This window comes from Megascapheus bottae, chromosome 3 (genome assembly GCF_031878675.1).
Source record: "Megascapheus bottae isolate mThoBot1 chromosome 3, mThoBot2.hap1, whole genome shotgun sequence".
NCBI classification, from domain to species: Eukaryota; Metazoa; Chordata; class Mammalia; order Rodentia; family Geomyidae; genus Megascapheus; species Megascapheus bottae.
In genome coordinates, this window is record NC_143511.1 from 59,585,970 (window position 1) to 59,612,776 (window position 26,807).

Sequence of the window (26,807 nt, forward strand, 5' to 3'; positions counted from 1 at the left end):
AGCTCAGGGACAGCACACCCAGGCCCAGAGTTCAAGCCTCATGACAGACAAAAATAATAGTAATAATAATAGTAGTAATAAATAATAATAACATTAAATTCCTAAGCCAATTCTGCATTTTAAACAAGTGGCTCTTGTAATTCTGTTCACTCATTCATGTGCTACTGGTGTTTGAATTCAGGGTGTTGTGCTTGCTAGATTTTACCACATGAATTATGCTTCCAGTCCAGCTTTTTGTGTTTATTCTGGAGATGGAGTCTAGAAAACGTTTCTATTTTAGTGGCCTCCAACTATGATCTTCCGGATTTCAGCTACTTGAGTGATTATGATTATAGATGTGAGCCACCAGTTCCTATCCTCAAGTAATCCCTATTAAAAATTAAAAAGATTGCTATGTTAGATTAAGGAGAACTTGCTTTTATTTAGTTATTTTCTTCAGCACAGGATTCCATATCCAGCTTGGGAGAAGCCCAAAAGAAGTGCATATAAGATTGGGATCAAGGGCCGGGAGTTTGGCCTAGTGGTAGAGTGCTTGCCTAGCATGCACGAGGATCTCGGTTTGATTCCTTGGCACCACATACATAGAAAAAAAAAGCCAGAAGTGGTGCTGAGGCTCAAGTGGTAGAGCTCTATCCTTGAGAAAGTCCAAGGACAGTGCTCAGGCCCTGAGCTCAAGACACTGGCAAAAAAAAAAAAAAAAAAAGATTGGAATCAAGAAATTTGCAACTTAGCTGGGTGCGGTAACTCACCCCTGTAATCCTAGCAACTCAGGTGCTGAAATCTGAGGACCAAGGTTCAAAGCTAGCCTGGGTACTAAAGATAGTGAGACTTTTTTTTTTTTGACTGTGAGACTTTTTATCTCTAGTTAATCACTAGAAAAAGGGAAGTGGTGCTGTGGCTCAAGGGGTCGAGCAGTAGCCTTGAGCTGAAGAGCTCAGGGACAACACCCAGGACAGGTGGTAGACTTGAGCTGAAGAGCTCAGGGACAGTGCCCAGGCCCAGAGTTCAAGCCCCATGACCCACAAAAAAAGAAAAGAAAAAAGAAATTTGCAACCTACTTATAGGTGAGATAGCTTGGAGAAAGAAAAATGATGAAATATAAAATTCAAAGGCAAGATTTTATTTTAAATTGTCAGTCATGGGGCTTGAACTCTGGACCTGGCACACTCCCTGAGCTTTTTAGCTCAAGGCCAGTGCTCTACCACTTTGAGCCACAGTGCCCCTTCAGGTTTTCTGGTGGTTAATTAAGGCATAAAAGTCTCAGGGACTTTTGGTGCCAGGGCTGGTTCTGAACCTTGATCCTCAGATCTCAACCTCCTGAGTAGCTAGGATTACAAGTATGAGCCACCAGCACCCAGCTAATGTCAGAAAATTTTAAACATCAACTTGAATGAGATATGCTTTATATACAAAAGACCATTTGAGGAATATGATTTGATTAGCTTAAAATGTGGGGGTATAGTACAGTGATAGAGCGCTTTGTAGTCTGTATGAAGCCATAGGTTCCATTTCCAGCAGTGCAAGAACAACCAATTGGAATGCATTTTGATCAATTTTGAAATATGTAAATTGGTGAAACTAATATCACAAGGAAGAATTTCATATTTGTAAACATTTCCTCATGTTCTCAATCATTCATTACTCTTCCCATTGCATCTTCAGGCAATTCTTCATAGGCTTTTTGTCACCATTGATTTTTCCTAGATTTTTATATAAATGGAATCATATGAGGTGAACTTATTGTGTCTTGCTTTTATTCAGTGTAAGGATATTTAAGATTCTTCTGTTGTGTTGAACATAGTAATAATTAGTGTGTTTTTTTTAAATTGCTGAATTTTCCATTCTATGGATTTACCTCATTTTTAGCCCTTAGTTTGTTGACAGGTATTCAGGTTGTGTTTTAGTTATTATAACATGGACATCTCATCATATGTTTTCAATTTTCTTCTGTAACTTCTAATGAAATAGCCAGATGGCTTTTGGTTGTTAACAGAGACTGTGTTAAAGTATTTGTGCATTGTTTAAAACGGAAAAAAAATGAATTTGATATGGTGGCACATTTGTAATTCCTGCTATTGGATAGGTAGACCAAGATCCAGGAAAAAGCACAAGACTAAATAATAAAGCAATGAAGGACTTAGGGATATGGTTCAAATGATAGAGACCCTGCTTGGAAAGAATGAAACCCTGAGCTCACGCCCTAGTACTGAAAAAGAAAAAGGAAGAAAAGAAACTCAGAAGAATTTAAGTGGAATTTGTGGAGGGTACCAATTATGTAAAGAAAGAGAACATTTATTAGTTACCATCTAATTACTGTTTCTAGTACATAGTAGTTAAATGCTGCATGCAAGATTTTTAACATTTCTGTAACCCCAAGAGGCAAGTAATAGTAATCATCACTTTTTATAGATCAAAAAACAGAAGTAGGGGGCTGGGAGTTTGGCCTAGTGGTAGAGTGCTTGCCTAGCATGCACGAAGACCTGGGTTTGATTCCTTGGTACCACATACATAGAAAAAAGCCAGAAAAAAAGGCTAAAGTGATAGAGCTCTAGCCTTGAGAAAGTCCAAGGACAGTGCTCAGACCCTGAGCTCAAGCCCAGGACTGGCAAAGCAATAACAACAACAACAAAAAACCCCCCAGAAATAGTGATAATTTTGAAACTTGTCTGGTTGCAAAATTAAAATAATCTCTGCTATACTCATAAAGTGTAGAAGCAAAGGATGTCCCAGCTTCAGAGGGTGGAAGATGGGTGAAGCAGACTATTTCTCTCTCGATCTCTTGAGCATGGCAAAGATGGAATTGTAATGATACTTGCCTTTAAGACTTTTTTGGGGGGATGGTTATTAATGAGGTTTGATATTTATTTGGTTTTGGAAAGCAAGAAAAGAAATACTCTTTGAACTGTCGTAAGTTATGGAAAGGGTAATGATGTGATGTGAAGCTAAATTTAGAGCATTTTTTTGGTTGCTACCTGCTGAGTTTGTTTAGTGGAAGTGCAATGAGAAGGTCCTAAGTCAAGCCCAAAATTCTTTAACAATTAGACATAAGGCAATAAGTTTCTTCCTAAGGACAGTGAGACCTATGAGGAATGCAAAATATGAAGGAGACCTCAGTAGAATTAACACTAAGCTTGTTAACAGACTAAACAAGGGAGATGAAGTAAAGGGGAATTTTAGGAATGATCCTATGATTTGTGCTTTTTCAGTGTTGAGCATTGAGTAGTTTTGACTGGATGTATATTTGAAATACTCTCATATCTATAGAGAACTCATAAAAAATTATAAGTATAATATCATTAGCAGTGTGGATTGTGATTTTTTATTACATATAACATAATATATGTCATCTTCCTTTCTTTTCCCTTCCTTCCCTCCTTTGTTTTTTTTTTTTTTTTGCAAGTCTTGGGTCTTAAACTCAGGGCCTAGCACTGTCCCTGAGCTTCTTTTACTCAAGGCTAGCTCTCTACCACTTGAGCCAAAGTTCCACTTTCAGCTTTTTCTGTTTATATGTTACAGAGGAGAGGAATCAATCCCAGTGCTTCACACATGCTAGGCAAGCACTCTACCACTAGCTACATTTCTAACCCCTATATATCTTATAACATTAATAACGCAATACCTTGGAATTTTCTGGGCCTTAGGAAGGTATTTATTCTAAGGAGCCATCTTGGGGGGGAATTCAGGTGGGATCTTTTGTCAGCAAGAAAAAAATCATGACTAGAAGTTCAGAACTTTTAGTCCCATCATCCTTTAGGAAGGGGAGATTTGCTGTAGATTGAGTTAATGATCAGATATACATATATGATGGAACTCTGTAAAAATCCTTGAGCTATTGAGTATGAAAAGCTTCTGGTTGACAGACCCTGAGTTTGGCAGGAAGAAAGCCTCTTACACCCCTGGATCAAGTAGTACTAGGATTTGAGCTCAGGGTCTGGTAGGCAAGTGCTCTGCCACTTGAGCTATAACACCAGCCTTTCTTTTTTTAAACTTGTAGTTATTTTTCATGTAGGGTGTCCCATTTTTGCTCAGGGTCAGCATCAGGCCATCATTCTCTGTGGCTAGGATCACAGGCTTATTGATTGATTGAGATTAAGTCAAACCGTATTTAGCTTATTGGCTAAGATGGATTCTTACTAACTTTCGGCTGAGGCTGACCTAGAACCATGATTTCTGCTTCCTATGTAGCTGATATTGCAGGCACAGTACCCAATCCTCTTTATATTAAGTGTTTTTCCCTTGATTTCTCAGTCATTCTAGTGAATGATCAAGGAAAGGGTCATAAAAATCCCAGTTTATAGTTGATTGATCATAAGTACCACTTACGATATTTTAAGTAGGGAGAGGTCTTTTGGAGCTGATTTCTTCTTTACCTGTGGGATCTGATCCTATAACCAGGTAGATTTTATCAGAATTGAATTAAATTGGTGTCCATTGTAGACTTTTTTGGTAGGTATATGTGTAGGCAACAGATTTCACGTTTTGGATGTAGAAATATTGGATTGAATATGAAAGCAAAAGCAGTTTGGTTTTTCTTGTTGTTACAGGTGCTAACTTCTTAGACTGCCTGCCTCACCGTAACAGGTGCCATTGAGCTAGAAGGATAATTTTGGACAGGAGATTTGAGACACTAGGGAGGTGAAAAACATTAACTGCTCATGAAAATGATAATTTTGCCATGCATTGGATTAATGTGAATGCCCAATTTGAGACTGTTTGACAGTGTATCTGGCTTTCTAATAAGATCTTAGGCATTTTTTTCCTTCTTCTATAACACATTTGGCCATTTTCTTTCCCTGGTTTTTTTCTCTTTGGCATCTTGTGAGACATTTGTGCTTTCTACTTTTATCACATTTTACTTCATAAATTGTGTCATCTCTCTCCCTCTCTCTCTCTCTCTCTCTCTCTCTCTTGTGGGTCATGGGGTTTGAACTCAGCTTGGGGTGCTATCCCTGAGTTATTCAGCTCAAGGCTACTGCCCTACCCTTGAGCCAAGTCCCACTTCCTGTTTTCTAGAGGTTAATTGGAGCCTCAGGTCCTTTTTGCCCGGGCTGGCTTTGAACCTTGATCCTCAGATCTCAGCCTCCTGAGTAGCTAGATGTGAGCCACCATGCCTGGCCACTTCTTTGTTTTTTGTAACAGGATCTTACTCTGTAACTCAAACTGTGCTGCCTCCTAAAGGATAGGAACAAAGACATGCCACTATGCCACTTTGCATGGTTAGTAATGTTACATTCTTTTTTTTTTTTTGGCCAGTCCTGAGCACTGTCCTTGGGCTATCTCAAGGGTAGAGCTCTACCACTTGAGCCACAGCACTACTTCTGGCTTTTTTTTTGCCAGTACTGGGCTTGAGCTCAGGGCCTGAGCGCTGTCCTTGGGCTTTCCTCAAGGCTAGAAATCTACCCTGAGCCACTGCACCGCTTCTGGCTTTTTCTATGTGTGTGGTACCAAGAAATCGAACCTGGGTCTTCATGCATGCTAGGCAAACACTCTACCACTAGGCCAAACTCCCGGCCCCTACTTCTGGCTTTTTCTATGTATGTGGTACCAAAGAATTGAACCTGGGTCTTTGTGCATGCTAGGCAAGCACTCTACCACTAGGCCAAACTCCCGCCCCCCCTTAAAATTTTATTATACTTATTTGTAGTAAAACTTTCCCACTCTGAATTCATAGTAACAACTAATCTGTTTACTGTCTTGATTGTATTGTCTTTTGTACAATGTCATGTAAATAGAATCACATAGTTGTTCATTTTTGTATCTGGCATTTTTTACTTATGATGCATAAGGTATATCTATGGTATATCTATTGTTTTTTTTTTCTTTTCCCCTTTGGGGCTTAAACTCAGGGCCTGGGCAATGTCCCTGAGCTCTTTCGCTAAAGGCTTGTGTTCTACTGTTGTGCTGAAAACTCGGGGTCCTTGAAGACCACCAAGGAGCTGAGACCGATGTAAAAGCATGAGTCTTTATTACAAACTCGAATTTAGACTCATAACTGACACTGGCACAGCGGGTCTGAGTTGAGAAAAAAAGCCCCAGCCCTTCTATCAGCAGGGTTTTTATACAAAGTAAGGTCTTGGGAGAGTTACTACATGATTGGTTCAAATCATGATAGGCGCAAAGTTTAAACAATTACAATACTCTTTTACCCCGGGGTTCTGATGTTTAGCACCTGGTGACTAGTCAAAATGGCTTCACTATGGTTAGGACTCTATACTACCACTCTGAGTCCCACCCCTACTTCTGGTTTTTAAGTGGATAATTGGAGATAAGAGTCTCAAAGGGATTTTTCTGTACAGGTTGGCTTTGAACTGTGATCCTTCCATCTCAGCTTCCTAAATAGCTAGGATTATAGACATGAGCCACCTATGCCTGGCTGTTTGTAGTTTTTAGTGAATTAGAAAACTGAAATAAGCAACTTTCAACATTATCTAGATTTTGTTTTTATTTTATTTTTTAATTAGGAGTATTTCTGAGTTGTATGCTCCATATAAAACTTTGTAAAAAATGCCAAGATTGCTGAGGTCCAGTGCTTACACCTGTAATCCTAGCTACTCAGGAACCTGAGACTCAAGAGGATCTAGGTTCTAACCAGATATGTCAGAAAAGTCAGTGAGACTCCATCTCCAAACTAGCCAGCAAAAAGCTGGGCCAGGCCTAGGAGCATGGCCTAATGGTAGAGTGCTTGCCTAGCATGCACAGAGCCCCGGGTTTGATTCCTGTTTATCATATACACAGAAAAAGCTGGCAGTGGTGCTGTGGCTAAAAGGGTAGGGTGGTAGTCTGGAGCTGAAAAGCTCAAGCAGTAGAGTGCTAGCCTTGAAAAAGCCCAAGGGCTGGTTGCAGTGGCTCATGCCTATAATCCTAGCTACTCAGGAGACTGAGACCTGAGGATCACTGTTCAAAGCCAGCCCAGGCACTAAAGACTGGGAGACTCTGGCCCAGCTTTTTTTTTTTTTTTTTTTTTTTTGGCCAGTTATGGGGCTTGAACTCAGGGCCTAAGCACTGTCCTTGGACTTTTCTCAAGGCTAGAGCTGTACCACTTGAGCCACAGCACTACTTCCAGCTTTTTTCTATTGTGTGATACTGAGGAATTGAACCTCGGGTCTTCGTGCATGCTAGGCAAGCACTCTACCACTAGGCCAAACTCCAAGCCAACTGTGAGACTCTTATCTCTAATCACTAGAAAAGGAGAAGTGGGGCTGTGGCTCAAGGGGTAGGGTGGTAGCCTTGAGTTGAAGAGCTCAGGGACAATGCCCAAGCCCAGGGGTAGGGTGGTATCCTTGAGCTGAAAAGCTCAGGGACAGTGTCCAGGCCCAGAGTTCAAGCCCACACAAGCACACACATAAAAACAAAAAACCCAAGATCCATGCCCAGGCCCTGAGTTCAAGCCCTAGGTTGGCAAAAAAACAGAAAAAAAAACCCAAAACTGGGCCAGAGATGTGGCTCAAGTGGTAGAGTACTACTCAGGACAAAGCCAAGCATGAATGAGGTCCACAAGCAAAAACAAGAAAAATATGCTGGGCGTGGTAGCTCACACCAATAATCCTAGCTACTCAGATGGCTGAGATCTGAGGATTGTGCTTCAAAGCCAGCCCTGGCCCTAAAGTCTGTGAGACTCTTACCTCCAATTAACCACTGGAAAATGGGAAGTGGCACTATTTTCTTTCAGTGATGGTCAAATTTGATTCTTTTTTGTGTGTGTGTGTGTGGGGGGGGTGTCATGGGGCTTGAACTTGGCCTGGGCACTGTTCCTGAGCTTTCATCTCAAGACTACCATCCTACCCTCGAGCCAAGCCCGGCTTCCCTTTTCTAGAGTTTAATTGGAGATAAGAGTCTCAGGTGCCCAGGCTGGTTTTGAACCTTAATCCTCAGATCTCAGCCTCCTGAGTAGCTAGGATTATAGGTGTGAGCCACTACATTGGCATGTTGTGTAATTTCTAAACATTACTTAAGACCTCTTGAGATTAGGCTCTTTCATAGCTTTGCAACCTCTCGTTCAGATATGCCAGAAGTATTTTTCAGTCCACTGAATTTGCCTTTTCATGTGTAATTTTATTTCTTCTTTCTCTTTCCCATTATCTGTGCCCAGCAAAACCTAACTAACCTTAGAAATTGTCCTTTAGCTAGTGAGATGTCCATGCATTTCTGGGGTGACAGAAGGAAACACGTTTAATTAAACTAGTGCTATTTCTTACAACGGTACCAGGATGAAGTGGTGATAAGAGATAACTAGCTTGTTAGCATGATAACTCTTTCAGGGACTAAGGATGAAGTCAGTAGATAAGATTAGATTACTCAGTTTATTAATACCACTGATATTTACTATGTACATTCTTGGCAGATGGAACTATCATTCAGTGCTGTAGCGTGTTTAAGAAGGAGGCAGTGTCCTATAGGGACAATCTCGTTTGGGCTCAGAATTATGCTGAGAAATAGTGTTGTCACTTGCCTGCAGCAATCTAGGTTAAAAGACATATTCTGAAATTCTATGTGATTATTTTTCCCATTTTCTTTTAAAAGGAAACAAGCAATTACCCTCTTGCTGTTCCCATGGCAACTGTACTATAACCCATAAGAATATTCCTTCAAACTCCACCCCATGGTTAGAAAGTAAAATCAAATTATTTAAAATTTTAAACAGCTCACGAAACCAACATACTGATGGCTGAAGAGTAAAAAAAGAGAAGACATAGGTGTAGGATGAAGAAGTACATGGGAAGAAAAGTGATTGTCATGTACACAGCTAAGTAACCCAGCCTGTGACTGCTTAGTAGTTGCACATGTTCAGGATAGGGATAAGGTGAGGTAAACAACTGCTTGGTTTGGCATCAACTGATGTTTCTGGAATTTTGAGTATTAGTGTGAACTTTCAAAGGAGCCATGAGTGCTTTCTGGACCAGACATTGAAAGTACCTTAGCAAATCTTAGGATCTTAGTCAGAATGTGGAGGTCTAGGAATTGTTTCCTTTCTGCTACCTTTTTGTTAGAAACCTATAAAACAAGCAAAAATATGCTTATATGACAAAACAATAAATTCTAGCTTCTGATCCGATTTCTATGAGTCATCTTAGCAACAGTGGGAAGTACTTTATATGCAAAGTTCAGAGATTTATGCAAAGCCCTGATACTATACATGTATCTTCTCATCTAATCTTCATAATAATGCAACAAAATTCATGCTATTGTTCTTAGAGTACAGGTGTGGAAATATCTGTAGTGACTTTTTCAACATCAGATTGCTAAAAATCGTCAGAACCAGAAGATTGAACTTTGGCTTTAAAACCTATTTTCTTAATGATGAAGCTAAATTATCTCTGGTTTTCTAGAATTAACTGCTCTTTATAGTAATTTCTTTCTCATAGTAAGTTGCCTTAAATTCAATTTGAGCATGGGAAAAGATCTAAATTTAATTTTTTAAGTTCCCCTTTTATTCTTCAGAGTTTTTGTATTTTAACTGATTTAAAAAGTAATTCTTGAACCCTAACCTGAACCCTAATCCTAATCCTAACCTGAACCCTAACCCAAGACTGAACCCTAAAACTATCCCTAACCCGTACCCTAACCCGAAACCTAACCCTAACCCGAAACCTAACCCTAATCTGAACCTAACCCTAACCCAAAAGAAAAAAAAAAAAGTAATTCTGAAAAAAGTGGCTGGGAGTTTAGCCTAGTGGTAGAGTGCTTGCCTAGCATGCACGAAGACCTGAATTTGGGTTCGATTCCTGGGTACCACATACATAGAAAAAAGCCAGAAATGATGCTGTGGCTCAAGTGGTAGAGCTCTAGCCTTGAGAAAGCCCAAGGACAGTGCCCAGTCCCTGAGTTCAAGGCCCAGGACTGACAAAAAAAGGTAATTCTGAAAAATGGCTATTTCTGAGAATCCAGTAGAAGTCTATTTTATTACATAATAGAAAATAAGTGGTTGCATTTTAAAGAAGAACATAGCCATTTTGTGTTTTAAGTTTTAGTTGAGAGCAGCAAAACTGGATTCATTCTCAGAGAGGTGGTCACTTCTTAACGTGGTGTCAGAGCTGAGTGTCATATATATAATAGCAGACTCACATTTGGTTAGAGGCAAGGAAGCGATGGTCCTCCTAAGAGAAACCTAAGCCAGAAAGGGGCTTAAAACAGTAAAAAAGTTTCTTTTGTGCTATTGTAAATAGCTAAGAGTAAGAATATTTTACAAATCTGTCTCTAGTTTGATAGAAGGCAGATACTATATTATATAAAGTTTAGGAATATAAGTATGACAGGTAATGTATGTAAATAAGGTAATGCATGTACTTATTGGGAAATAACTTAAATTTTCCTTTTGCAAATAGTCTCTGTCACATTTCTTTTGCTTCTTCTTTGTGGTTTCCTCAGGTCACTGGACCTATTTGGGCTGGGGAGATCAGCAAAGTACGTAAGAATTTCAATTCCTCATAATTTTCTTCATTGTACCCTTTCATGTACTCCCTCTAGAATCTAGTCCATGAAGCTGGATGTTCTTGTGTACAAACATGTATAACTCCATATTCCTCTCCTCTCCCACTTACATCTCAGGAGAGAATTACCTGTGGTGGATGATATATCTTTTCAGGCTGGATTCTCAGTGTGTGTGTGTGTGTGTGTGTGTGTGTGTGTGTGTTAAAAAAGAATTCCCTACCCCTTCAGTTTTTACGTGTTCAAAACTCATATTTATTTCAAGCCCTCTCCTCTAAAAAGCTTTCCCCTCCCTGTCCTGTTAAGAAGTGAACTGATTGCTTTCAGCTTATGTGAGGCCTAATTTTTAGGTAGTAAGTTCCTTGTAATATTAAATATTTATATTTATATTTTTATTCGATTAGACTGATTTTTAGCCTGAATTTCTCATGTTGTGTAGCCTTGTGTGTATGTGTAGACACTTGATATTCAAATGAATAAATGTTCCCAGTCTTTAAATTTTCTGTCTTACAAATAGACTTTTTCAAGGGCTTTTCAACTTTTGCCTTTAAGCTACCTCATAAATCCTTCTATAGATTGCATAATCAAACCTGTACTCAGCTAATTTCTTCCTCTACAAAGCCAGGAGTTTTAATATCTATTTGGTATGCTACTGTAGGGTAGATTGTAGAGTCAGTAAAAGATAGTGACAGCTGAAACAATCCTTTCATTCAAGCTGAAGTGTTACACATTTTCCTTAGTTTCTCCTTTAGTTTCTAATTAGTTTTAGTAATGGCAGGCGGTTTACTTTCTAGGAAAACTGAGGGTAATTTGGAAGAAGAAAAGCTGTTCTTTGACTTTCCTTACCTTTTCCCCCTCAACCTGTCCCCTCCCTTATTTCACCTCACTTATTTCCTTTCTGGTTTTTATATTCTCTTCTCCCAATCTCTTCTTTCCATGGTTCCCTTCTTAGTATTTGTCCTTTATCTTTTTCTGTACAGTAATCTTGGTAGCTGTTAGGAAAGGTAGAATATTTCTCCCCTTTGCTAAACAAAATGAAGATGAAGATGATGATGATAAAAAGTAGAGCACTATTTAGGAGTAATAGATCAAATGTAATGAGAAAATGATGGTCTATTCAAGTAGTTTCTGGCTTTGGATTATGGGCTTTTAACTTTATCTGAGCTACTGTCTCTTTGTCATGGCCGAGAATGGTTGGTAACTGTGGCCTCATTGGAGACTCAATCTGAATACTCTGGTTTTATGAGCCCAAACCTGTCCTGCCAGGGTTCAAGGAGTCCTTTAATTTTGTGTCCTTTGTTGCCTCTGCCTCCTAATAGACTGAAGTCGGTGGATTCAGAAAGAATTAAGTATGAGCATCCTACTATTGCTTTTCTTCCTCCCCTCACCTCTCTCTCTTTCTCTCTCTCTCTCTCTTTCTCTTGGCTAGCACTCTACCACTTGAGCCAAGTACCACTTCTGGATTTTTCTGTATATGTGGTATCGAGGAATTGAACCCAGGGCTTTGTGCATGCTAGGTGAGCACTCTACCACTAGGTCACAATCTCGATCTGGCCCTTGCTTTTGTCTTTTGATCTTTTATTTATGTGCTTCAGATAACAAGTATACCAAGGGCTATAAACATGCTTCCAAAGTCTTTTCCCTAATGTGACACTGGTAAGCTTTGTAAGCAGAATGCTTTGCATTCCTGTTTTTGATTTATTTATTTATTTTTATTGTAAATAGTAAAAGGGTTACATGATATTTGCCAGATAGAAGGTGCATTAATTCACATACATTGATACCCTTTCACATGTCTTGGTACCCATTTCCCTCTTGATTTTTTTTTTAATTTTGATTTATTTGTTTGTTGTGGGGCTTGAACTCTGGGCCTGGGTGATGTCCCGAGCTCTTCAGGTCAAGGCTAGCCCTCTATCATTTGAGCCACTTCCAGTTTTCTAGTTGTTAATTGGAGATAAGAGTCTTATGGACTTTGCTGCCTGGGCTAGCTTTGAACTTCGATCCTCAGATCTCAGCCTCCTGAATAGGATTACAGGCATGAGCCACCAGTGTACCTGGCTGCATTCCTGTTTTATGACTTTGTTTACAGTCTTTCCTACACTTGGCCTAGTCAGAGGACTAGCTTCCTAGTTTCTTTCATTCTTTTTTAAAATATATTTTTTATTTAAGTAGTTGTACAAAGGAGTTGCCATTCAACAGAGCAGTTTATGAATGCATAGCTTCTTTCTTTCCCTTTTCTCTTTCTTGTTTCTTTCCTTCTCTCTTTCTCTTTATTTTTTATTTATTTATTTATTTTTTGTCAGTCATGGGACTTGAACTCTGGACCTGGGTGCTGTCTCTTAACTCTTCAGCTCAAGGCTATCACCCTACCCCTTGAGCCACAGTTCCACTTCCAGTTTTCTGGAGGTTAATTGGAGATAAGAGTCTCAAGGATTTCAGTGCCGGGGCTGACTTTGAACCAAGATCCTCAGATCTCGGCCTCCTGAGTAGCTAAGATTACAGGCATGAGCCACTGCATCTGGCTCTGTGTGTGTGTGTGTGTGTGTGTGTGTGTGTGTGTGTGTGTGTGTGTGTTTAACAGTCTCAAGGATTTTTTCTGCATAAGCTAGTCTTGAGCTGTAGTCTCACAGATCCTACCAGGATTTCAGGCATGACCACAACACCTGGCTGATTGCTTTAACTGGCAAGTATTAGCAATAGTTGGTCCTGGTAATATGGAAAGCTTCTTTTTTTGTGTTGTTTTTCCTTCTGGTGTTTTGATTATATTTCTCTCTCTCTCTTAATATTCATATTCTATTATAAAAATCAATGGAAAAATCTCACAACATGTCCCTTTTACCTTTTATCTGTGGCTTTACTTTGTTGTTATAAACTCAAAGAAGAAAGACCCATAAGATGATCTCAACTCCTTTGTATCAGATACCCACTGGCATCCAATGATCAAACTTTCTTCTTTCTTATAAAACACACATTGTGTTCTTTTTCTGTTTTAGAGGAATTATTATGAACTAGGTTGTCAAACAGAAGACAAACATAGAAGTCGCTTCCTTGTCACTATTCATTTGTCTCCATTATCAATTCTGTTGGGATTGTTTCTGTTCTTATTTCCCATCTGAGTGACTGCAAGAGCCTAATCTTACGGTTTTGAAGAGGTTTCCATTGTTCACACTTATTTCAAAATTATCTCCTAAAATTATTCATATGAAGAGTCCATCAGCTCTAAAAGTATCTCCCTTTTGGGATGGAACATGTTTCTTTTCTTCACTGTGAGCTGAAAAAGAACTTGGCAAGAAAGGACAAATGAGACCTTCTTACTCATATACATAAGGGTATGGTGTCAGATATTTCTCTATGAAGTAGTTAACACATTGTCAGGATGAAGTCCCTGTTCAAGCAGTTTCATTAGTAATGGTGGTCCTTTTTGCTAGCATTAAGGGAAAAAAACTAGGCAGTCAGGAGCTGGTCTGAAACGCAGAAATAATTTGGTAAATTTTTATTCATGGCTGTTTAAACTTGGCTATATCATGAGGAAGATCTCATGAGCAGTATATATATTTTCTTTGGTTAGCTGATACTTAGGATGGAAATTCTGGGCCCGGGATATAGGTGCTTGACAGGAAATGTTAGGAAAACCTGACATTGAAGCAAGACAGTTAAACAGTTCTTAGCTGTATTTAGAGTCAGATTTTGGCATGCTTTCTTCTCTCTCTCTCTCTCTCTCTCTCTCTCTCTCTCTCTCTCTCTCTCTCTCTCTCTCTCTCTCTCCCTCTCTCTCTCTCTCCCTCTCTCCCTCTCTCCCTCTCTCCCTCCCTCCCTCCCCCCTCCACCTCTCTCCTTTCCTCTCTCCCTCCCCCCTCTCTCTCCCCCCTCTCTCTCCCTCCTCCCCTCCCCTCTCTCTCCCCCCTCTCCCCTCCCCCTTCTTCCACCCCCTTTCTCCTCCCCTCTTTCTGAGTATTGGACTTGACATCAGGGTTTCATGCTTACTCAGCTTTCTTGCTCACAATTAGTGTTCTACCATTTGAGCCATATCTCCAGCCTTTTTGGAGATGGAGTCTCAAAGATTTTTCCACTTGGACTGGCTTCAATCCTCTAGACATGAGCCTCCTAAGTAGCCAGGATTATAAACATTTCTGGCTTGACCTCTAAGTCTTGGATTTGATCTGTTTTCCTTTTTCTTTTCTTTCTTTCTTTTTTTTTTTTTTTGCCAGTCCTGGGGCTTGAACACAGGGCCTACCACTGTCCTTAGGCTTTCTCAAAGAGCTCTACCACTTGAGCTGCAGCACCATTTCTGGCTTTTTTGCTATGTATGTAGTACTGAGTAATCAAACCCAGAGCTTTATGCACGCTAGGCAAGTACTCTATCACTAGGCCAAACTTCAGGACCAACCTTCATGGTTTCTGGGACCAGCTTCTGATGTTAGACATTAGCCCTTGTGGCTTAATGTCTATAAACAATAGACCAGCTTTAAATTTTGTGTTTTTATTTCAAAGATATGGAAAAGCTATTTTTTCCTTCAGCTTTCTCATTTCTGGTTCTCCTTAGAGAACCAGAATTGATTGATGACATTTAAAAGTAGATTTTAATTAGGGTTATGATAGCTAAAGAAGCAGATTCCAAAGAATTTGCCTTAGGAAAATGCAACTTGGAGCTGTTTTAAGAATCAGTACTAAAGTATTAAGTGGATTCAGGTTAGTAATCTAGGCAATTCTATAACTTTGAGGTCATTGGGCTCATGTGCAGCTACTTTTGTTCTCAAACTAGGTTGTAGCTGCCCACAACTCGGCAAGCAAATAGGGCTTTGAAAAACTAAATAGAGCTGGATTGCTTAGATTCACTGTGCTTACTCCACAGCCTTCGAAGATCCAGATAGTGCCGTCGATGACCGAGACAGTGACTATCGCAGTGAGACCAGCAATAGCATTCCACCTCCTTACCATACAACTTCCCAGCCCAATGCTTCTGTTCATCAGTTTCCTATGCCAGTTCGATCACCACAGCAGCTATTGCTTCAGGGCAGTTCCCGGGACTCTTGCAATGACTCTATGCAGAGTTATGACCTCTATTATCTAGAGCGGCAGGCCCTCAGGTGGGTAATAAAAACAAAGTTCTCCTCTTCTGATGATAAAACTGACAAGAAGGGGGCTGGGAGCATGGCCTAGTGGTAGAGTACTTGCTTAGCAGTCTAGTCACAGGTTCAATTCCTCAGTACCACATACATAGAAAAAGCCAAAAGTGGTGCTATTGCTCAAGTGGTAGAGCTCTAGCCTTGAGAAAGGCCCAAGGATAGTGCTCAGTCCCTGAGATCAGGCCCCAGGACTGGCAAAACAAAACAAAACAATGAGAAGAATTTTGGTACTTTAACTTGAGGTGGTAAATGAAAGTGTGGCAGTATGATAGCCTAAGTTATACTCATTTAGTATAGATTCGGAGCCTTTTCCCCACACATTTACATTTATACATTTCATCAAGAATGTGTAATTTCATGATCAGATCAGTGGATTTTAATTGGTAAGCACAGTACATACCCCTGGGGTAGATGGGTGCAAAGATATGATCCCCTAACATCCCACCTTGCATCTGGATCTTTGATACATATTTATCACAATTAAAAAAATCCTCACAACTGGGGCTGGGAGTATAACCTTGTGGTAGAGTGCTTGCTTAGCATGCACAAAGCCCTGGGTTTGATTCCTTAGTACCACACACTCAGAAAAAGCTGGAAGTAGTGCTGTGGCTCAAGTGGCAGGGTGCTAGCTTTGAGCAAAATGTGTCCAAGGACAGTGCCCAGGCCATGAGTTCAAGCCCCAGGACTAGCATAGATAAAACAAACCCAAGGGGCCAGGAGTTTGGCCTAGTGGTAGAGTGCTTGCCTAGCATGCACAAAGGCCAGGTTCGATTCCTCGGTACCACATACATAGAAAAAAGCCGGAAGTAGTGCTAAGGCTCAAGCGGTAGAGCTCTAGCCTTGAGAAAGTCCAAGGACAGTGCTGAGGCCCTGAGCTCAAGCCTAGGACTGGCAAAAAAAAAACAAAAAAAACCCCCATAATTATTAATGTTTAGATAACTTATTTTTTTCCATATATTTTTATTGTAATTAATAGGAGGGTTACATTACATTTGCCAGATGGAAGGTGCATTACTTCACATACATTGATACCCTTTCTCATGTCTTGGTCCCCATTTCCCTCCCCCTCACCCCCTGGATAACTTCTATATAAATATTTTCCTGGGCCTTTCATAGGATCACAGTGCTCTTACTACAGCAGATTCAATCTTTTTTATGTGACTTTATTTATTTCTTAAATATACAAAGTAATTACATGGCTAAATAAACTTTTTATTATGATTAAGGAGTTGTACAGGGTGGTTATGTAAACTTTAAACTACAACATGCGCAGAATATAGTAACAAACCTTCATTCATACCTGTCACCTTTTTCTATTGGATCTCCTTCCTCTTCCTACTTCCCTTCCCATTGATCATTCTTCTGTATCCATCTATAGACCATTGTTATATTTTTGTAAATATAAGCCAGGCACAGTGGCTCACGCCTATAATCCTAGCTACTCAGGAGGTGAGATCTGAGGATCTTGATTCAAAGCCAGCCCCAGCACTAAAAAGTCTGTGAGACTCTTACCTCCAATTAATCACCAGAAAACTGGAAGTGAGTGATGCTGTAGCTCTAAGGGGTAGGGAGGTTACCTTGAGCTGAAGAGCTCAGGGACAATGCCCAGGCCCAGAGTTCAAGGCCCACAGCCGACCAAAAAAACAAAACAAAAAACAAAGAAAATATAGGACTGGGAGCGGGGGCTAGTGGTAGGGTGCTGGCCTAGTATGCATGAAGCCTGGGTTTGATTTCTCGGTACCACATACACAGAAAAAGCTGGAAGTGGTACTGTGGCTCAAGTGGTAGAGTGCTAGCCTTGACAAAGTCCAAGGACAGTGCTCAGGCCCTGGGTTCAAGCTCCAGGACTGGCAAAAAAGAAAAAAAAAATTAGCCAGGGGGCCAGGAGCATGGTATAGTGCTTGCCTAGCATGCATGAAACTACAAGTTCTATTCCTTGGTACCAAATACACAGTAGAAGCCAGAAATGGTGCTGTGGTTCAAGTGGTAGAGTGCTAGCCTTGAGGAGGCCCAAGGTCAGTGCCCAGGCCCTGAGTTCAAGCTCTAGGACTGGCAAAAAAAAATAGCAAATCTTTGGCTGGGGATGTGGCTATGCTTGCCTAGCATGAATGAAGCCCTGGGTTCCATTCCTCAGTACCACATCTACAGAAAAAGCAAGAAGTAGTGCTGTGGCTCAAATGGTAGAGTGCTAGCCTTGAGCAAAAGAAGCTCAGGGACAGTGCCTAGGCCCTGAGTTCATGCCCCAGGACTGGCCAAAAAAAAAAAAAAAAGATTCAAGCCAGGCTCTGTTAGCTTATACCTATAATCCTAGTTACTCAGGAGGCTGAGATCTGAGGATAACAGTTCAAAGCCAGCCCAGGCAGGAAAGTCTGTGAAAATCTCATCTCCAATGAACCACCAAAAAGACAGAAGTGGAGCTATGGCTCAACTGGTAGAGTATTAACCTTGCACAAAAAAAGTTCAGGCACAAAATAAGTTCTTTTTTATGTTGTGGAAAAACTATTTGACTGCACTTGGTATATGTAACATTGATTAAGAATATAGAATCTTTTTTCATATTTTTTTGGTTTGAATGTTTTTTTGGGGGGTCAGATTTGGGGGTATTGTAATGCCATTGATCAAGTATTTAATCTCATAATTTATTTCTTCCTTTTCCCCATCTCTCCTTTTTCTTTACCTTACTTTTCCTCCAATTTTAATCTCTTGCTTCAGACAAGGCTCACAGGCTAAAAATGACCAAATTAGGATTATTTCAGCCTTTTCTGACAGTGACGATAAAGAACAAAAAGATGTAGATAAAGAGATAGGTTCACAAGATCTTCTTCTAGAAAATAGTACCAGAAGCTTGACGGAAGTAGAGGTAAAAGGAATTAGAACACTTTTAAAAACTGATGAATACTACAGCCAACGGAAGCAGCTAGCTTACAACTGGAAAAAGACCCCATCTCAGAGCCAGCAAACAGAATTCTCTACTGCTCTTAATTCTGACCATCAGTTCAAAACAATTACATTCTCTACATATCCTCAGAAGGATAATATAGTAGATAGAAGAAAAAAGAAAACTCACAGCCATTTTGAAGATAGTAAAAGACAGCAGTATTATATGAAGATTAACTCCAAATATGTATATCCTGATACTGAAAATTATGACCATTGCCACATTGAAAAGAAGAAAAAAAATTACCCAGGTTTGTACTCCTACAAAGATGGATTTGTGGTTAAGAGTGGTACATGGACTACTAAGATGGAAGATCATTATAATCTCCCCTGTTGCTTAAGAAACTGTGAAAAGTCATCTGGCTCAAGCCAGCCTATCAGTTTTACTCCATTAGATATTGTTGAAGATTCTACTAGCAGTACTTCTGAAGAATTCTTGTATTCTCCTATTTCTGATGAGCAGGAAAATTTACTGTCTCCAACATGGGACCCATCAAGTATCCATCCTATGGAAGATATTACTGAAGAATGTTATATGACGAATCCAATATTGCTATTACAAAGGATGGATTGTGATGCAAATTCAGTTGGAGATCTGTTAAGGTGCTCAGTGGGAAAGCTAAGTCCTTCTGTTGAGGAATCCAAAGAAGACTATGTTGATACGATGGATGAACTTCAGTGTTTGGTAGAAACTGTGTCAGAATATTTAGCAGAGAAGGAAGAAGAGATTAATAGATTTTGTTCCCTTCCCCAAACCAAAAAAACACACAAATGTGATAATACTGTTGATAATACAGAACCAAAGATGCCTGGCGATAAAATACCACCTGTTAGTAATACCAACTTTGACAGAGACAAAGCCATTTCTTCCTCTGAGCTAAATGGAGTAAAAAGTGCTGTTGGGTCTTTATTTAATTCGCTAACAGAAAAGGTTGGTTCAAGCACAAAACATTTAGCAATTTCTGTGGAGAAACTGGTTTATTTAGTTCCAGAAAAAATAGAAACTCTTAGTCAAACAGAGACAATTAATTTAGGATCTGAACCCAGTACTAAGTCAGTATTAGAGAAGGATCTATCCATTCAACCTTCATTTTCCTCCTCAGCAGTTGATAAAGATACCAGCAGACATGGCAAAACCCCCGAAAATGAGCACATGGGCACCAAGAGTAAGAGTTTAAACTTGCAGGATGTAACAGAGATTCCTAGAAGGGATTCAGCACCACAGTGTCAGTGTTCAGTTATAAAGTCTGTTTTCAGCATGTTAAATCCATTAAGGATATTTTCAGAGAAAGAAGAAACTAAAAGAGAAGACCAGTGCAAGACTTCAAGGAAGGAAAGCTTTGTTGGTTTGGAGTCGAATCAAATGGAAGCTATCTCTGTCAATCGCAGGAGTAGCTTCGGTGCTTTATGTAAGAGTGATGGGGAAACTCCAGGTTTCCAAATACCACTAAGTAAAGATACAATGTCCTCCCAAGTGGTCAATGAACTCTCAAACACAGCAAGTTGTACAAGTAAGAAAGATAATATTGAGAGTTTGTTGGAAGGAAAATCTTCTGTAGATTTATCTCCATTGCCAGACCTATCAATAACATGTACTAAAGATACTCCAGGACATCATTGTATAGCCAGCAGTAGAACTACAAATGAAGAGGCTACTTCAAAGCCATCAGAGGAGGACAAAGGTGCTGCTGCTGATGATTTCCTTGAACCACTCAGAAAATCATTTAGCCAGTTTTTGTCCATATCTCCTGAGACCTGTTCAAAGGACACTTTGTCAGATTCTGTGAAAATTCACCAGTTGAAGGAAGATGGAAAGGAAAAGAGCCCTAAGAAAGATAGTAATTCCTTTTTGTTCAGTGGAGAATTAAATATTCCATTTTTCAGAGTTCTTAGTCATTCTGAAAAGCAGCAGAATTTACAAGAAAAAGGAAGCATTTTTCCTTTGTTTAAGTTTTCTTTCACTGACAGTCATAACACTGATAATGACCAGAGTTTTCATGGTTCAGCATCCACTAACAAAGAGATCCGAAGAAATTGGCATGAAGATGCTGTACTTAGTTCAATAAAATCTAATTCAGTTACAAATATTTTAGAAGAACTGAATAGTACAGAAGAATTTAATAAGAATGGCCATATAAATTATCCTGAAGATGTCAAACTCAGTAAAATAAAGTGTAGTTCAGTTCCAAATATTTCCAATGATCCAGGGAAAGTCAGCAGTACAGAGGAATTAAATATGAATGACCAAATGTCTTGTCTTGAAGATGCCAAACTTAATAATATATTAAAGTCTGATTCAGCCTCTAATATTAATAATTTTGAACAACCCAGGAGTATAGAAGAATTAAATCCAAATGACTGTATAGCAGTAGAGAATAATGAAAGAACTGTCTCTGCAGTTGTACCCAAAGAACATAGAACTTCAGATCTTTCAGAAAAGTTGAAGGATTTTGTACAAGTGACATCTTCAACAGTATCAAATTCTTCATTAGAGTTTATTGTAACTACCTCAGAATCTACTAGGTTTAATATTAATGAAGACAAAGTTGAAGATAAAACTCCCAAGAAAACCACACAAGGAGGTTTCTTTTCTGGTCTGCTTAATAGGTTTTCTTCTGAGAGCTTACCTACTCAACAAGAATTAAATATGATAAATGATGGCTCCAATCATAAGAGTGGTACCTCAAGTTTATTCTCTGGAATATTTAACTTTATATCAAATAGCAATATGAATGATTATAAGCCCAATGAAATAAAATTTGTTTCTGTAGATGTTATAAAAAGTTTGGATGGAAATGAACATTTATCCTTGGATGAGTTCCCTTCATCATGTGCGACTATTGAGAACCAGAGGAACCAGGTTGAAAACTACAAAACTTCTGGTTTCATAGAAAGCATTTCATCCTTATCTAAAGAAAATACACAATCATCTGATAATTGGGTCCAGAATCATCATTGCCCTCCAACATGGAAAAACCAGCAAGATGAAAAGCATTGTCCCTCTTCAGAGAATACAGTATTACATTGTGCTCCCAGTTCTGAACCAGCTCTCTTAGAGAAATCTTTGCCTAAGAGGCCAATACCAGACCATATTCTTGAAGTGAAACCATATGAATGTTCAAATAAGTTAAATTTACCTGTACTAGATACTAAAATTTTAAATAAACCAAATCACAGGCAGGGTTTTGAAGAGATGAACAGTTCTTTTTGTTTTGAATGGGACTATGCTATAGATTTTTCTAAAAATTCTAGAAAACTTCAACCAGTATTGAATCAAAATACATTTTCATCAGCGGATGCTTTCTTATGGCCTGACTCAGAAAACCCAGTAATAAATTTTTGCCAAAAAGATCAAAATGCAAATATCTTGGAATGGAGAACAAATCCAAACCGTGTCATTTGGTGTGACTTACCATATGAATCATCCGATCAGTTAGCATTTAATGAAGATTGCTTCTTAAGAGGTGATATGTGGGCAGCTAATGCATTATATGGAAATTCTGGTTATCTCCCAATTAATGAGACTGAGAATTTGCCAGAAGATTTACCCATTAACTTAAGTTATTCTTCACTTTATACGAAAACTATGTGTTCCATAATTGATCAAGAACCATTAAGGATAGAAGAAAACTTTGTCTTTTCAAATTTTGATTATGAGTGCCAGGAATGGATGTCAGGCCTTGAAAATGGCATCTGGTTGCCCTCAGAAGATGGGAATTATGGATATTATCTGTTCCATGATGATCAGTATATCTATTCTCTCCTCACTGATTCTACTGGGCACTATGTATATTTATTTATACCGGATTGTTCTTATGGTGAATATTTGAATTATAATTTACAGACAAATAATCTGCCAAGTTTCATGTTTGATGACAGCATTATTTCTGCACATGGTTTTAAAGTACATGATAAAGAAGATGAAATGTTGTGGTATGTTGAAGAAAGACCAGTTGATGACCCTCTTGATTTATCTGTACCTTTGCCAACAAAAGAGAGATCATTGTATGTAAATTTAGAAAAGTTTTCACAAGTACTTGAAGAATCAGCTTTTGGCCACAGGGATCAACCATTAGATTTTTCAGACTATAATCCTCTGCAGCTTAAAAGAGATTTTAAATCTTTCAAAGAAAGTTCCTGTAGTTTTGGAGACCTTGAATGTATACTGGATCTCAGAAATCACCCCCAAACTATTAGTAATCAGGTTTTAAGTAAAGATCAAATTATAGAGAAAGCTAAGAACTGGCCTCTAGCTAAAGATTCATGTGTTCACCTTTCTACTTTCCATTGGCGTCCATCTTCTTCTAAAGAAGCAGCCTCTTCAGTTCATTCTGAAAATATGATTGGAGGCTTACAGCAAGTAGAGGAAACATCATTGAATAAACTGACTCCAGTATTTTCTGTTTTGGATTCCTTGGTTGGAAGTTCTTTGGATTTTGCTAAGAATGAATCTTCAGAGACTTTGGTCATGCCAAAATTGGATTGGCAGTCAAAATCAGTAAAGCTAACAAATGATAATCATCCACCGTTAATCTTGGGTAGGCAATTACAGAATAATTTCCAAAAGGAAGAAGAAAATTGTCTTAAAGATCCAGAGATACAAACAGTATCTAATGTTCACCAACCAGAGTTTACTGATGTAAGGGAAGAATTCCCTTTAGATAAAAAGAGTCATGTAAAAAAGCAAAGGTTGGTAAAATATGGTTGCCAGGTAAGTCAAACTACTCTTCAATCTAAATCAGATGTAGAAGATGATAAAATCATTACAGCCACAGCTGACTCAATTTCAGATCCTCTTCCACTACAGTTTAGTAGGGATGAGAACAAAATTTGTGAGCTTTCTCAGGACCAGTCTTCCAAAGAGTCTGAGAGAACTTTATTTAAAAGTACATTGAAACTTTTTGGTCAGGGAGAAGAATCTAAAGTGACGAGGACAAATGAAAAACAGCCACCTGGATTTTTGAACCTCTTTAAAACCCAGCTGAATAAAGAAGAATCATCAAACTTGGAAAAGAATCATCAAACTAGGAAGACATTATCTCAGGAGAAGAAGGAATCATCTGATATTTCAATATTTTTTGGTACCATTGGAGATTTCTTTAAAACCAGTATATCTCCTGTACAGAAGACTGAAAATACAACTATTTCTTCAATGATTGATGAAGATGAAGTGAGGTCAAATCCTAATCCTGTTCAGCTAAATAACCAGGAAAATGGGAATTTACCTCTTGACACTCTTTCCACTAAAAAGATTAGAGTTAGAAGTTTAAATAAACAGACTACTACAGATTACAGTGAACCAAGGGAATCATCAACTAGAGATATACAGGGTTTGGATTTGAATGAAAAAGAGGTACCCTTTAGAGATGATCAGTCAACAGATACATCCTTCTTAACAACTAATTTCAAAGAGTCTCCTAGAGATACTTCAAAGGAAACTAGTGGCATGTGTATAGTAACAGAAGTTCTGAAAGCCTTTGATAATCAGAGCCAAAGAAATTCAAATGAACAAAATCATTTTCCTGACAAAGATTGCAATTTTTCAATGTCTCCATCCCAGCAAGAACTGCCTTCCAGAAAAAGTATATTTTCCTTCTTAACTAAATCTGAAAAATCTGAGAACAGGGCCTCCTCTTCTCTACCAAGGGCCAAATCTCAATCTGAAGGGCTATTCACACTTCCTTCCTTTTTTTCAGCTACTAGCTCAAGCATCAAGAAGGATGACTCCCATAGTAGTTCTGCCTTTAGTTTGTTCAATTTACCCTTTTTGGACGAAAAGCAACAGACTCCTGGGGAAAAGCAAAGTGTTTCACATGGTGTTCCAGTGATTATGCATCCCTGTAAGAAGCCAAGTGTTTTGATGGACACTAGTGACACAGTGACTAAGGATGGGTTCAGTAGTCATAGAAATAGCATAGTCCAGGAAGAAGTTGATGAACAGCAAACACCCCCTTGTATTTCCATTAGTAATACCATTGAAGTTTGCTCCTTTGCACACAAGCCTAATGTAGAGAAAATTCAGGGAAAATTTAGTTCTAGCAATGAGCTAGGGACATCTTCAGATTTTCAGCTGAATCCGTTGCAAAAAGACATTGTTTCTCCTTTACCAGAACCTCAGGCACAGGTTAAAACATGCCTTATTGGCCCAGAGACCATTGGGGTACCTCCCCATAAAAATGAGACCGTCAACCAGAGTGTTTTACCTAATGACATATTGGTCGAGTCTTTTTCTCATGAGAATCATTTGAATAGAAAGCTCAATGATTTAGATGCTTCTACTGAACACCAGAATGAAAGATTTATTATAGACTCATTGAATTTGCCATTGGAAAAGGCCCCTGATGAGGTCTTACCACAGATCCTCAAACCAGGTGCAGCTTCTTTAGTAACAGAGTGCACAGGGCACCTTCAGATTCAAGAAGTAGCCAAAGAGGAAGACAAGTCAGACTCTAAAGTAGAAATGCTTTCAGGATTTGTGACCAAAATAAAATCTTTATCTGAGTGCTTAATTGAGCCCCCTAAAACCTTTTCAGGACTTTTCTCTCCTAAATCTCCAAAGAAAAATTCTATTTTTTCTTTTTCTTCTAATATATCATCACGGCCTCTCAAAAATGAGTTGTTAGGTATTTTCAGAAATACCAAAGCAGAGTCACCTAAACAAAAATCATCTGTAGCTCCATCCTTGCTTCAAAATGGTCATTCCAAAGATGCTGTAGTATCAGTACCTACAGAATGTTTGCATAGAGAAGCTACCTCTGCAGGACTCAATATAGATTTAACTTTCAGTGAACATAAAATATCTGTGATGAGTGTAAAGCCAGAATCAGATACTGTGTCAGCCAAAATGGAAACAAATAATATCTCTGAAAATATTCCAGGATCTCCAGGTTTTGAGATGGTTGCTACATCTTCTGTCTCAGAGGATGACATGGGGCAAGGAGTATTGTCTCTGAGTGATGAAGGAGACATGGGAATTTTGCAAGGTACAGACACAGAGACATCATTGGAAGCAGATCATATACTACTACCAAAAGAGTTGCACCCAGATCCTACCATGATTGCCAAAGATCTTTCTTCTGCAAGTCAATTACCAGTTCTTGAAGCAGAGCCAGCTATTCAGACTGCCTCCACAACCCTAGACTTCTTAGAATTGTATTCTCCAAATTCACTGGATGAAGTACTTGTTGGTGAGAGCACCACACTGGTAATTCCAGAGTCTTATTCTTGTCCTCTGCAGGAGAAGTCTGTGCTTAGTGTCAGAGAAAGTAGTAGGATACATAATGCCCAGAAGAACCCACCTGCAGTCCCCCAGGGATCAGAGAAACCAAGACCATGCGTAGAGATCCCAAACATGAACAGTTGGCCTAAGCTCCACTTCCCCTCTTCCACTATTGGTGGTGGGAAGACAATGAGTTCTTTCTTTTCCTCACCTTCCTCCTCTGGCAGCAGAGCAGCAGATACTGGCTTAATGTCCAGTTTTAAAAAGTTGTCAACTCTGTTTGAGGGAAATAGTGAGGGCAAAGGAAGTATCTTAGCAAGTGATCCCAAACTAGGATTTGGAAAGAAACTGGATCTTTCATTTCCATGGCCAAAAGAGAATAAAGGGGACCTTGAAAAAATGCTTGCAGAATCCTCCTCTCAAGTTTTAGTTATCAGTGGTGATCAGGACCTAACCCCCAGTGAGGCTAAAGTAGCTTTAAAGTCTTCAGAAATAACTGGGGCTGGTGCTGAGCCATATGAAGCCTTTACTCAGCCCTTTGGGACCATTGATCAACTGGAGGCCAAGTCAAGTGTTTGGCCTGGAGAAGAAAGTCAGCTGGAAATTCCAGCATCTGGAGAATTCTGGGGTACCAAGGTCAACCTTTCTAGCTCCACCTGTGCTTCAGAGAAGCATGAGGAAGAACACTGCACTGTCCCTGAGCTACTTCATAAGCCAGAAAAAGAAGAGGAAGTAGTGTCTGCTAGCACTGCCTCTGTTTTGAATGTACAGCTGCTAATTACCCTGAATGACTCCAAGGAACTGATGACCAGCAAAAGGCCTGTTCTCAACTGAAGTATCATAAATGGTTTTAAGGAATTGACCATTTATGATGCAAATGTCTTAGTAGTAGATTATGATAGCCTCCTTTTTATCCTTCATGTGTCTTTTCCATTACCCGAGTTTCATGTTAATTAGGGGTTAGGTGGTAGGAAGTAATGTGTGAATATTTTCATCCTTTCTCTTTTCCCTGGTACCTAAAGTAGTTTATTTGCTTAAGGAGAGGCTATGCCCTTTAAGATTTACTCACTCTAGTTTGAGATATTGATAACTACATTATA

At 39.2% G+C, this 26,807-nt stretch overlaps 1 protein-coding gene across 3 annotated transcripts in view; it reads left to right on the forward strand.

The window, feature by feature from the left end:
- Positions 1–26,807, forward strand: part of Unc13b (unc-13 homolog B) — a 171,740-nt gene that overhangs the window by 48,411 nt on the left and 96,522 nt on the right. Inside the window, exons 8-9 of one of the 3 annotated variants that reach the window (XM_090330200.1) lie at positions 15,278–15,516; positions 18,547–26,525. In XM_090330200.1, the coding sequence (XP_090186326.1) occupies positions 15,278–15,516; positions 18,547–26,525 (8,218 nt within the window). Of the gene's footprint in view, positions 1–10,365; positions 10,402–15,277; positions 15,517–18,546; positions 26,526–26,807 lie in introns of all 3 variants that reach the window. The other 2 variants (XM_090330202.1, XM_090330203.1) reach the window with 2 other exon arrangements.